Below are 13,903 nucleotides of genomic sequence, written 5' to 3' on the forward strand. Positions count from 1 at the left end.
CGTGATGTAAGCTTTTATAATGGGATCGATTGTATATATTCTTGTATACAGCTTGTGTGTAGCGTCTTTTCAGCGTAAAGAAATATTTCACTTGAAAAAGCGCAGACACCGTTGATCGGAAAATTGTAAATTGAATTGAGAGAAACAGGACGTCGGCCAACGGAAAATTGTCCTGTTTTGAGCATATTGGTGCGTTTTTTAAATTTTTCAAGTGCTTTCAGTGCTGAGCTTTTCCAGCCAAGTGGAACCCCAAAAACAAAAGAAAAGTATGAAAAGGGATAATTTCCCCCCTAGAACGGTTTCGGAAAAACAAACGCGACGGAAAGTTGTCGAATGGGCTCTCGCAAACGCAATGGAGCTACAGGACGATTACAATCAGTTTTATTTATCAATTCAGTTTGTTTCAAATCGTATCCTCTAACGGTTGTGACAAGTGCTGTCAGTTCAATCATCTTACGGCTACAAAAGTGAAGCGTTTCCCCTTCGCCGGCGAGCGGCGGGCAGCGCCGGACGAAGGGTGGCACTCGTAAAATCGTATCAATGTGTTCCTTACATCGCTAAACCGGATGGTGTGTCTCGGAAGTGGGGTTGATGGCGTTAGGTTGTATAAGTTGGGTGTCTCGGTACGGTAAGATCGGTATGTCTTTTGGTTGTTGTTTCCTTCAGCGTTCAGTGTTTATCTTTATTTACTTAACTCTATAAATATACGTCAATTTTGCCGTAATTCATGCATCATATATCAATTGTCGTTAATAGTTAACTGCTCCGCATCAAATTTAGAGTCAATGTTGTTCGTGTGTGAATGTTTTCGGAGTTGTAAATGTGTTGGCGGGCGAGTGGCACATATGCCAATGCCCGTCGCGCTATATTGTGCTGCAGCTGAGTCATGTTGAAACGATTTCCTTTAAAATGATTTCTGTGTCGATGTAAAACTGTACAGATTTTCCGCAGTCTGCAGATCTTGCCTTCCCAACGACCGCTCCTTCCAAATGATATGTGTGCGTGTCAGTGTGTGTGTGTGTGTGTGTGCGAGTATAGTGTGGTTTGATGGGAGTTTTCATGTCTGGCGCCTTCAGGGCTACAGTAATACGTTCGATCATATAACAATTCACGATGGGAAGGGAGAGGGGACTTTGTGTTTAACGCGAAAGTTTAACCCCACATTCGCTGTATGGTTGCACAGATAGGCTAGCGGGGAGTGGAACTACAGGCGAACTCTAGAGCTGGCACGATTGATGAGATCCGGTGGTAAGCTCATTATATGGCGACAATCGTAGCTCCCATGTCAATACCGAAGTAAGGAAATCTGGCAACTAGGACTTTCTACGTCACATGCCAAGATTTGATCATCTTCTCCAAAAATCTTTGGCAGACATATTTTGGAGGATACAGAATTCTGAACTCATGCCTAGTGATGTTGCTAGAGAGACATCGACGTAAGTTTCAGCAGTGTATAGGAGAAGGACTACGAACGATCAAGTAGCTTTACGGTTTCGCACCGTTTGCTACCATACCAGAATTGTTCTCAGGGATCACCAAAGGTGAGTGGGTCCAGCTAAGCCCTGCCTCTTCCAGCACATCCAGGTAATAGGCTGTGTAGATTCATTCCAGTAGGAAGGGTTTCATTCGGAGGTCTAGAAAAGGGTTGAAAGTAACGTACGTTCTCAGTCGGCATCGGTGTTTACGCTTCGGGAAGTTCTCGGTTCCTAGACCGGAAGGGAACTTCCGCGCGAGTGTACGGGGAGCTGCTGACCCTCGCCTAGATCGGCGTGGAGAGGGCCACTCCAAAGCCGTCGGCGCCGGTGATACTCGGCAGCTTCATCGTGTCGTAGAGCGGACGGGTGTGGTGTTGATCCGCCGACGGTCCGAGGTTGGCGTAGATCGGCCCATTCACGTCGTACAGGTGCAGATGGTGGGCCGGCTGGTGCTGGTAGTGGTGTAGTGCCATCGGAGCCGCCGTCGTTGGCACTGGAGCTGGCGGAGGGGGAGGCGGCGGCGGTGGAGGGGGCGCCGAGGCGGAGTGAGCGTGTGAGCCTGGGATGTGGTGCGGGATATGGTGGTGAAGATGATGATGTTGATGATGGTGATGGTGGTGCTGCTGCTGTTGTTGTTGGCTATGTTGTTGTTGCTGGTGCTGCGCCTGTTGCTGTTGTTGCGGTGACAGCATCGACGAAGGGACGTAAGACGATCCAGACGAGGACGAGGAAGAGGATGAGGAAGATGAAGTCGGCGACGTGTGGGAAGCGGACGAATGCTGAGAAGAGCAGAGCGACTGCAGCTTCGATAGGTAGTTGTCGAAGTGGTCGGTTTGCCCTCCACCAGCAACATCGTCCCTGCCTTGGCCCAGCTGCGAGTCCACGCCAGCGAATCGCTTCGCTAGCTGTTGCCCATCGATGTCGCTATCAGAGGATCCACGCTTGTTGTTGTTATTGTCCAGCGGTCCGCAGCATCCGCGACCGGATGCCGGGGAATCAGCTTCGCCATGATGGTTGTTGTTGTTGTTGTTAATCTGGTTGTTGTTGTTGTTGTTGTTGTTGTTGCTGCTGATGTTGATCTTGCTGTTGATGCTGTTGTTGTTGTTGTTGTTGTTGCTGTGGTTGTTGTTGCTGTTGCTGCTGTTGCTGCTGTTGTTGTTGTTGATGTTGTTGTGCTGTGGCGAGCCGGCGGGGGACGGCATTTTGACGTGCTCGAGCATCGTGATGACGTTGTTGCGCAGGTGCTCGTAGTAGCCGGTTACGTTGCCGTTCCTGTCTTCGGTTGTATCGTTTTCCTGCTTGTTCGGAAATGTCAGCAAGAAACGACCGCCGGTTAATCATTGGACCGAATCATGGTGCGTTCGGCATGGGTGAAGTAAAAATCATATTTGTTCAAACAATCAACAATCATAAGAGCAATGTGGTACGGGGAAAATCTGGTTACGTGGAAATGGTTGAGCTGGCACAAGCTCTTGGAAGAAGGAAGCAAACGAGTACGGAAGGGAGGGAAGGAACTGCAAACAATCCATTTTGCAAAACCCACGTCAAAAGTCGCGCCTAATGGAAAGTAATCCCAAACGTGACACGGTCGTGACAATTTCCACGGGTGACTGACGTCCTTGGAGAGCGTGAGGAAAATGCGATACATGAAGGGGGAAGCAAAAAGAAAAGCCAAATGGATCTTCTGGTTCCCATGCTTGCCTCTTTCACTGACCAGAACCAGTTATCATAATCGTTTTATTGGTCTGCACTACCAGAACGGGCCCATAGTTTTCCCCCCTTGGTCGGCGAAAAGAAAACACGAACGTAGACGTCAAAAAAACCTAAGGGGCTCCACGAGGAAGGAAGTCGCAAAACAAATTTCTTTCCGGTCGCTGATAACATCGAAAGGGAGTGGGCCCTGCATGCTCACACAACCCAATGGTCATTTATCGCCACCTCGCTCTCCACCCGGTTTGCCATTCCAGTGGACACTTCGCTTCCACAACAACTCATATTACTGTGTGTGTGTGTATGTGGAAAAAAATAAACCCTAAAAAATCAGCAAGTCAAACGATCAAGATAGCAAACGGAGAAAGCCGACGGTGCGGTGCCGGGAAAAAGGGGTGAATGGTGCGCCGACGGTTGAAATATCATAATTTCATGCGTTTTTCCACCCTACACTGCAGGCCGGGGTATCTTACACTTTTTTTCCCCTTTACAAATGCCACGAGACGCGCCACAACAAACCCATCCACCGATGGCTGGGAAAGGACCTAAGAAAACACAACCCCAACCTGCTACGACAGGGAAAGCCTTTTGTTGTGTTTGCGTCGAGAGGATGGGAAAACCAGCTCACCCCGTAGGTACAGTGTTTCGCACGCCAATCGCTGATGTTGGTAAACGAGTTCAAAATTGCTTTGGATTAGTGTTGTGGTTTATGCATCTTTTGACGAGATTCTATCATATGAATCTTTCACCTAAGATTAATTCAGATGGATTCATGAATCTTTGCGAATTCGAATCTTCAAACCTTATTGAATCTTTATGAATCTTTCAAGGATCTGTGGGGGGTCCCTCTCACCATTTTTGGCTGATCACTTTGCATCAGTTTGTATGTCTTTGGGATTCATGAATCTCTAGAAGAAAGATTTTTGAATCTCTAAAACGCAGAGATTCATTCAGATTCATGAATCTGAATCTGATTTACACAACTCTGCTGTGGATGGTTTAGTTGCAGACAAATTGAGATTTTAAGAAGCTTTACGACTCTAAATAGCTACGAATAAAGTTAAGGTAAAGTGTTTTTTTTATATGGCACGACATCCCCTAGTGGGACAAGGCCTCTCACCGAAGAGAGTTTGTGTGACCGAAAGACGGTATATTGTAGATCGGTGGTCAGCCGTTCGTAATACCGGAGGGTGCCAGACTCGAGATTCGATCCCACACCTGTGGTGTAGTGTTTCCTCGCGCTAAAATCATTTCGCAAAGATGGACTTGGGTTTGGAAACACTGTGCAATGATGCACCCAACGCACCAAGCGTTCGCCCACTCCAAAGAAGCACTGGTCTCCCTGGTTCAGGTTCCGGCTTAGTGTTGTAAAAATCGGCTCTTTTTGAGGAGCGGAGCGGAATATTTCGCTCACCAAGAGGAGCGGAGCGAGTTAGCTAGCTCCAAAAAATGTTGCACAACATTTTCGCTCAATTCGCTCCTCTCGCTCTTTTTCGATCCTTTCCGCTCCTTTGCGCTCCTTTTTGCTCCTTTTCGCACCTTCGCTCTGTAATGAGTTGATTGATCCCGCGCATTTCACGGTTAGAATCGGCAAATGCGCGGAGTTTTTTATGTCACCCCCGGTGCAAAATCATCATGCTTTCTCGTTTTGTTGGTAACAATTGTCAATTAGACAGAACGAGAAAACATGATGATTCTGCCACCGGGAATGCTACCCGTTTCAACTGTTATCGGTTAAAACCGATATCGGTTGAAACCGCTTGTTGCATATGCGACCCGACGTATATTCGGGGACAGACAGCAAGTGATCATCAGGATAGCAAGTCACATTTTCTTCAAGCTATAACGAATTGTCTACGGAGGAGAAAACTAGCGATATTTGGAGCTATTTTGAACAAGCTGCAACGCCAAATAAGTTTCACTGTGTAATTTGCCGAGCTGTAATATCTGGGAATAAAAGTTCATCATTTAACTTGAAGCGACACATAAAAAACAAACACCCTACAGTGAACGTACAGCGTCAAACAAACGAGACACAATCTGATGCAAATGGTTCACTCACAAATGAGGAGCGATGGTTTCGCTCCTCTTGAGGAGCGGAGCGAGGTTGCCAGCTCTTACGCTCCTTTCCCAACACTATACCGGGTGTCTGTGTTTTTTTATGCGCCTTGGGATCTTCAGCCCTACCCTTCGCCCAGTTTGCTACCCCTGGAACGGAACGGAAGCACCCATTTCCGTGCATTTTCCCCACGGTGCGATCATTGGTGGCACATGGTCCATGGTACAAGCTGCACGTTACGCTTGCGAGGGGTTGTGTGGGTTTTTTTTTCCAACCATCCGCACCACACTTTTCTTCTTCAAGAAAAGAAGGAAAAAGAATGAAGAATACGTGTGGTGGAAAAACAAGAAAAAAAAGGAAGTCCTTCGGGGCGAGACGGTTTCAATTGAAATTGGTGGCGGTGGCGTTTGAGCGACTTGAGGTTTTTCTCCAAGGATGCCGGGGGCCGGGGTGAGGAAATGTGTGGATGTGTTGTTGTTTCCCTCCGCTTGTCGTTGCGTGTCTTCCGCTTGGCAGACAATTTACGGACCCGATCGTATCAATGTGCCGTTATTTATGCTGCTTTATGACTTTATTGAATTTGATTTGCCGTTACGAAACGAGCTAACGCTCGTCCGGGGACCGTTTGTGTCGGTGTAGGGTGTGCTGTTTTATTATCCCTCTTCTCCTCTGCCCCGCCCATTCCCCCTTTACTCTTTGGCCGCGCAAGAAGTGCGTTGTGCACCGGGCGGGTGGTTGGAAACAGCTCAACAGGCCCCGACATTCCGCAAGGTGCACCGGGTGAAGGGGTTTCGGGTTGGGGAGGAAAACGGGTTGACTACTTTCGGTGCTAGGATGTCTAAGGAGGAAAAACAAAAACCACGCTGGCCCTCGTTCGGTTCGAAATTGTCACTCGTATCTCTGTCCGGTAACGGTTTCCGCGGAACGTGGGCCATTGCACATTGGGCAGCTGGCGGGATGAAAGTACAACATTCAACTTTGATCTAGTTTAAACGATGAATATAGGAAGGTAGGGCCAAAGTGCGCATTTGATAGCACAAAAATACGCTTGATTTAAATTTCTGACAAAGTTAGACAATGTAGCCAATACCAACTTTAGGAGCAATTGGACCGCCAAAATATGCTTATTTATACACATTAGTGAAAATTTGTGTAATTTTTTCAACTGTGTTTGAAGCATATACGTGTTGCTGAAACTGCAAACAGTTCACAATGACACTTCACCGAAACTGCGCACTTTGGCCCCGTCCTTACTATATCGGTCAAATAATCGAGCGGTTAACACTAATCATACCAACAAAACTGCACAGCTAATTACACACATGTGCGTCATTTTTTTCGAAACTATGCTTAACACGTTCTGCACCAAAAATAATAATACGAATTTTGCATCTTTTTTACAAACGAAGAAGGGAATTAATGACGAGGTAACAAAAGCAACCAATAATTCAGCTGTAGCAGTACCATGTCTTACACGGAAAAAGAAAGTAATGGAGCATTAAAAAATCTACATTTAATACGAACAATGGCGTTACCCATGTATGGGTAACGCGGTACGGAACGTGTTAATCCTTGATAGCTAAGATAAATGTTTGTTTTCCTATGAAGATTCTGTTTAAAAGCAAGGAACAACAAGTGTGCTCACGCAGTATAATTAGGTATACGTGTGATAGTATTTTTTAAAATCATAGTTTTGTGAAAATGACGCAATGATGGCAAAATTAGTAATCACTTAAATGAGAAGAGGACGTGCACTTTCTCTTATTTAAAATAGATCAGGCATTTCATTTGCATTTTTATGTGCATGAACTTTGGTAGAAATGTAGTGAGTGGGGATCTACATGTGTTGCCGCTATGTACTACTCTATATATAAACTATCAGCAAAATTGTATGCCAACGTTTCTTTCAAACTGCCCACTGTGCATTAAGTACGAAGGACGAGCTAGAGAAAAGGTTCGACTCCACCGGTCCAGGTGGTGAGAAGTGTAAACAAAAGAATGGAAAGAAACCAGTACAAACACAAACGATGCAAGTTCACATTGGCAGCCGTGTTTAACGAATTAAGCCCGTCTCAACCAACCTTCGCTTACGTACCCGTTCGGCGTGGCTGAGCTGCGTCTCCATCGCGGTGATGTCGGTCTTGAGCCGCAGCATCTGCGACTCGACGCGGGCGTTTTCCCGCTGCAGCTCGGAGATCTCTGCCTCGAGCGACAGCAGGTCCTCGCCGCCGCCACCGGACGTACCACCACCGCCACCGGACCCGCCACCAACCACCTCGCCGATGCCAACGCCGACGCCTCCTACCTCGTTTGCGCCGCTACCTCGGCCACCGTCCGGTCCGGGGCCCGGCTCCTGGCTCCGTGGTTGCTCCTGCAACGGCGCACCGAGCCCCCCAATCTGGAGGGCGGCCTCAACCGGAGAGCTACCACCGTTACCGTTGACGTTCCGGTTGTCCTGGTGCTCCGGCGAGTGTGTCATCACCATGTCCGGCATGCCTGAATGCGAGTACGAGTGTGAGTAGACGCTGCGAGTCGTCGGTCTTCAGCTGCCACCAGCTAGGTACCTACCGGTGTACGGTTTGCTGTAACCATTGGCGAGATGCTCGTCCGCGTACTTGGACTTCTTGATGCTCTGGCTCGACGGGTTCGAGGCCCCTGCGCCCGGCGATGAAGGGTGATAGTACATCGTTTCGTTAGCATGGTGCGTCAAGGGGGTGCCGTTTGGCCACTGCTCACCGTCACCACCGTTGGAGGCCGGACCCGGTCCAGCCGGGCCGGCATCGTACTTGAGACCGCCAAGCTTGCCCGACGGATGCTGCCCGTGCAGCTCCTGTCCTCCCGTGTCCATCACGCGCATCCTGTTCCGGTTTGCGATCGGGCACCCGGAAGCGCTGTAGGGCGAACACACAAGATGGCGTTGGGAGACACAAGAACCGCATCGTAAGCTCGGTGCAACAATCGAAATACTCAGAATATGGTAAGCAAACTACTATTTCCCAACGGATAACAACCTATCGCCCAGACGCTCTGCGAACGTTACGCTACCGCTGCATACTTTCGGGCGCATAAAGGTAACACAAGTGTGCGTTGAGAGGTACGGCTTATTTCTTACCTACGATGGGACAGAAATTTGCCAGTCGAGTGACCGGATCCATCACATCCCGGGATGGGGCAGCTGCAGCGTTGCAAAAGAAAAAAACGAAAACAAATAGGTAGCGAAACGTCCAGTTCTGACAGCTGACGTCGGCGTTGGATGCCTCCTTACCGCAGCGGTTCCGATTCCTGGCCGTCGCGCGGCTTGCTCTTCGGCTTGGTGGCCCGCGGACATCCGGACAGGCTGCGATGGGACGAGTAGTTGCCGGTCGCGTGTCCCGAGCCGTCGCAGCCGGGTGTCGGGCACTTCAGTTCCTGCGTGTTCGTGTGGTACTGCCTGTCGGTGCGGGAAAGCCCGGTCAGGCTGGAACGAAACCAGAAACCGTGTGTGTGTGTGTGTGTGCGCGTGGGCACGCGTTCGCGAGTTAGCGACTTGCTTGGATAATGGCTCCCCGTGCACCAGCCGTGCGTTACCTACCCATCCTTCAGCAGCTTGTCGTGCGAGGGGATGTGCGTCGGTGGCGGCATTCCATAGCAGGAGCCGCTGGATGCGTAGCCTGCGCCCGGCACAGATGAATACGGACCGAGCGATGCTCCGTACGGCGGACAGGCCTGGTAGTTGGACCCATAGCCCGGGTAACCGTTCGCGTACTCCACCATGCCGTAGCCGGGATGCGGACTGTAGCCTATCGGAGGGATAAGGATTGCAGACGTTTGTGTTAGCCTTTTATTCCGACCAGTGTACACATTTCTCTTTTATATAGAGGCTTTAAAAACTTTAAAAACCAAACCAACATAGCGTAACACTAACTTTAGGTGTTATGTGTCACCCCAGATATTGGGTGACAGAACTAATCTTATTGGGCCACGACTTGTCTATAAACAAAAAACAAATATACTAAGCTTTCCAAAGGCTACACGTCTGTAATTACTAGAGCCTATTCCTTTATCAGAGCACTTCTGTAGTCGTGTCATCCACTCGGGTGACAGTAGCCCGAATCGGTCGTGGATCCTGTGAAAGATTACAGGAGGGAGGTTTCCCCAGCTCTAGTGAAAAGAATCCTTAGAAGCAGTTTCTCGTTGTTCATTTGTCATTAGGCGTAATTTCGCTGATGCACACCACCGCTAGGTATTCCGATGAGTGCTTTCAAAGTATTATTGTGGACTACTGTTTGATGCGCACTCGACCGCTTGGCGATTGTTGCCGAGTTTCATATCCCACACCGACATCAAAGGCAAACAATTATAGCGATGTCGCATACGATGGCTGTGTTTGTGTGTGTGTGTGGACTTACCGCTGTGATCTCGATACCCATCGAGGTAGTGCGAGGCGGCACTGTCCGGCGTGGACTCGCGGCTATAACCGGGCGCCGGTGGGCCCATAAATCCAAAGCCGAGCTGTCTTGGTGGCCCACTGAAGTCTACCGGTTCGGTCGGTGGTGAACGACCGTTCGGGGCCGCCGGTGGGCCCGAGCTCGGATCCTGATGGTACTGCGGGCTGGTCGAGCTGCCGGAATAGAGATAAAGAAAGAGAGAGCGAGAAAGACGAGTTATGGTTATAGTATAGTATATTTGGTGAGAGATGTAGAAGAAGGATGTAGCTTTACCTGTTCGGCAAACGGCTGACGCTTAGATCGAGCGTATGGCCCTGCGGGCTCGGCATATGCGGGCTGTTGGCCGTAATGTGGTTCGGGCTGGTGCCAGGCTTGGGGCTCTTTTGTGAACCGGCGTCGCCATTGGATGTCATCTCCGAGCCGGTCAACGGTCCGTTCGTGGAGGATACTCCGTTCGCCGAGGACAGATCGATCACCGGTGGACGCTCCGGAGCCCCATTCGGGCCGGGAGATCCGAGGCTGCGCAATGAGCCACCGCTGGACGTTACCTTGACGCTGAGGTTGATCGCGGAGAAGCCAGGCGGGGGGACGGCCGAACCACCGGTTGTGCCGCACGCCGGGTCATAGTGGTATACCGGCCGGGGATATATGGGACCGGCCGCCACTGCCGTGTTGCCCTCGTCCGGCATCTCCATCTTCAGCAAGGGAGCTCCGGATGGCGGGAGCATCGCGCCCGTATGCTGCATGGTGGAGCTCTGAAGCGGACCGGACGCAACGCCGGTAGCCTGCGGACCGGGACCCACGTTGTAGTCGTCGAGGGTGGGCTGCACCGGCGGATACACGGTGCCGTACATGGCCGAACCCTTCTGCATGCCGTAGCTGCTCGAGTCGTAGCGCTCGAAGGCGCCGGAATCGTAGCCGCGAGCTCCGTAAGAGCCGAGATCGTACGTGCCACCCGGCATGGTTTGACTCGTGTCGTAGTGCACGCTCGTATACTGATGTTGCCGCACGTCACCCATCTGGCCGAAGCGGACCAGGTCCTGGTCGCGCCCGTATGTGCTTTCCAGCATCCTGGAACCCGGCTCCCGTATCACCTGGCTACCCGGAGACGCGGCGGGTGGTGAGGCGGGGGAAGAAAGCGATGGATCAGTACCGGCTCTACCGGTGGTCGGTTCCTCCTGCTGTTCGGTTTTGATCACTGGCGGCACCGGCTCTGGAGTCCGGCTGTCGTCTTCCTCGTCCGGTGCTTCGTCTAACTCCCTGCGTTTGTTGCTTAGATCCTTCACCAGTCGGTCGTCGGGGGTAGTTGGTGGGAGTGGATGCGAGCGGGCTGTAGCGCTGACACTTCGCGAACCGTCCTCCGCCGAAACCGACGAGAGCGCCGAACGGTATTCACTTAACTGTTGATAGTTTATCACTGGAGGAAACAGTCGGAGAGTCGAAGTTAGCTTGAAATCCCCAAGCAGTAGCGATGAAACGCTAACGGCTATGAGTTACCCAATCTGCCATAAGTGTGCCAATCGCTATCAGTTTCTCAACATTGAGCATTACATCATTCAATTTGCAGCCAGACTGCAGCTGAGACTACACACCATTTGGTGAGCAGACGCCTGCGGCGAGGAATGTGTAGGCATTGTAATTGTAGAACCCAAAATACTGACCTGCTGAATGCAGCTTCTGACGAAACAATAGACCATTCTGGTACTTTAGCTCACGGGCTGCTGCTTTGCTGGCGGCCGCCTTCGGGCAACCGGAGAGACTTCGGTGCGAGTTCCTACCAGCGCTGACGTGGCCACGTCCGTTGCATCCCGGTGTCGGGCACTTAAGGATCGTTTCGTGGAGGGCTAGTACTATATCGGGACCGTTCAGGTAAGTAAAGCAAAAGGAAGAGTTTTTCATTAGCAGCCCAAGGCCGGAAGGTGTTGCTCTCGGGCGAATACTCACACTCTGAGGATACCTTATCGCGCCGAGGGCATCCAGATAAGCTGGAGACGGGGAGGAGAGAGAGAGAGAGAGGAGTCAAACGATTAGCATAACCAGGCTTGGACAGTGGTGCGTAGAGGTGGAGAGGACCCACCTTCTGTGATGTGAGTAGAGTCCGGTAACGTGCCCTAGACCAACGCACCCCGGTGTCGGACACTTGCTTGATTCTGTGGAAAATGGTCGGAGAAGAGGAAGAAGTTGTGTGCTAAGATATCGTGGTCGACGATTTGGTTAAAGGTTGTAGAATCTTTTTTCAAAAAAAAAAACACCTAAAAGTAAATATTGTCTCATCTGGTAGGTTGGAAGTTTATTCTGCGCCCGAGACCCGATCCGGGTCGGTCAAGATTTGGTCCGGAACTGTTCACGAGGAACTTTTCGCACCGTACCCACATCCCTGCATACAACGGCTTCATGAGGGGCGGCAGCAGCAGCCAAGTGACGCAGCGAGGGTGGAGAAGATGGATGGAGTTACCTTCGTGCCTGAACTACCCGGAATCCGTCTCATGCCGTGTAGATTAGCATCCCATCATCGCCATTTGCGCTCCGGTTTCCGAAATAACCGACGAAAGGACATCATCCGAAGTGGTAAGCATTCTTTTAACAAAAATCACCCTCCTTGATCCCTTGTTGTGGCCACACACACTCACACACACACACAGACACTCGTTTACACACACTTTGGTTTGCACATATGGGCGTAAGCGTACGTACACCGAACACGGACTAGACCCCGCACCAGAACGAACACCGCAAAAGGGAAGTAGCCGCCAGCTTTTCGAACGGTCGCTGCGAAATCCTCTCCAAAAATGCTAGGCACGTAGTTTAAAGGAAAAAGAAAGGGGAATATGCACATTCTTCCTCCCTTTCCTCTGGTCGACGGCGTCGTCGGACCCGACCTTGGGGTTGAGGAAGATTCCCCGGTGGGGTTTTTCTGGGAATCTGATTGTCGAAGTTGTCAGAGCTTATTAAAGAAGTTTGGGCAGGCCGGGTGTGGGACGAGCCCGTCAAGGGGTTGGCTTGAAATGTGTGAGAAAAAAATCCTTCTCCGGAGCGGGAGACGGGGGAATGTGGCGTACTGAACAGGAATGTAGCTACCGTTACTGGTGGAATGTGTGGCTATGTCCCCTTCGGTTTTTGTGCAGGAGCGGCTGCTAAATCCCCGGGAGGATTTTTGGGGATTAGTCCATTTGATGCTCGGTGAGCGGGTTGTTGTTCCCGCACGGGAGTCGGGGGAATTAGAGGATTGCACGAAAACAGCTACAATAATGACGCGACAAATGCTATTCTCGGGGTTCTAATTTGGGTTTTGCAAAAGGCTCAAAAAGAGACTGGGCCTACCTTTTAGATTGGCGGTATAGGAGCTGTAGCGATGGTAGGTGGACAGTCTATCCGAACCGTGCGACCGGTCGGTCGAGGCGACCCGCTGGCTGCTGGTGCTTGGTGCGATGTCACTGCCGATGACGGACCGCACCGGTGTTCCCGGGTTCGATGTCGAGCTGACGATGTTCTCGTGTCCCGGGCTGATCCGGCTTCTCAGGCGCTCACCACTCTTCGCTGCACTTGGAATAGAATGTCTGTTGCCAGCAGTGCCGTTGGTGATGCTGCCGTGGCTGCTGCTACTGCTAACGATGCTGCTGCTGACCGACTGCTGCGCTCCTGTGCGGCTTTGTGAGGATACACAGTCGCGGCGGGAAGGATCTCTCATAACACCGGTCGATGGCCGGGTGTGTGGTGATACGTGTTGCTGCTGCTCCTGCTGCTGCGGGTGCTGCTGCTGAGTGCTGCTGGGCTTTCTGATGCTGGACGTGGACGCGCTAGTTAGTTGATTGCGTGGCAGCACTGACTCCATAGAGTCATGGACGCGCGAGCGGAAGCCGGAGTAGTCGCGGATGGACACCGACGATCGCTGGCGCATAGCAGTAGGCTGCCGTGAACCGGTGCCGGAACCGGTTTTTCCCGGTGCGATGCGTGTGGAATGGGTGGCCTACATCCTTCCGTACCGGGTGCTTGTGTACACCGTACCGGGATCCTCGGACACTACACCGGACCCTGACCAGCTCGCCTTAAACCTGGAGCACCTGCAATGGTACAAGAAGCCCCTAGCTCTTAACACAGGCACACAAACGTTTTGGATGGGATGCAAATAGGTGAGGGATGTTCTACAAAAAAAGAAAAACAGTATCTTCAGGTAGATGTACTACGAATCGAAATCAAAACCCTACGGCTATTCCAAAAGGAGCAGGTGTTTG

General features: G+C 51.0%; 1 protein-coding gene across 1 annotated transcript; it reads right to left on the reverse strand.

Annotated features, from left to right (window-relative positions):
- Positions 1 to 1,759: 1,759 nt before the first annotated feature.
- On the reverse strand, positions 1,760 to 13,569 carry LOC131290639 (uncharacterized). Its single transcript, XM_058319802.1, has 15 exons — positions 12,993 to 13,569; positions 11,749 to 11,821; positions 11,616 to 11,656; positions 11,333 to 11,521; positions 9,945 to 11,088; positions 9,633 to 9,844; positions 8,816 to 9,023; positions 8,510 to 8,701; positions 8,357 to 8,419; positions 7,981 to 8,135; positions 7,813 to 7,899; positions 7,340 to 7,740; positions 2,662 to 2,770; positions 2,137 to 2,475; positions 1,760 to 1,974 (listed from the first exon to the last, which is right to left on the reverse strand). The coding sequence occupies exons 1-15, from the start codon at positions 13,567 to 13,569 to the stop codon at positions 1,760 to 1,762; spliced, it is 4,005 nt and encodes a 1,334-aa protein (XP_058175785.1).
- Positions 13,570 to 13,903: the final 334 nt, after the last annotated feature.

Source organism: Anopheles ziemanni, chromosome X (genome assembly GCF_943734765.1).
Source record: "Anopheles ziemanni chromosome X, idAnoZiCoDA_A2_x.2, whole genome shotgun sequence".
Classification (NCBI taxonomy): domain Eukaryota; kingdom Metazoa; phylum Arthropoda; class Insecta; order Diptera; family Culicidae; genus Anopheles; species Anopheles ziemanni.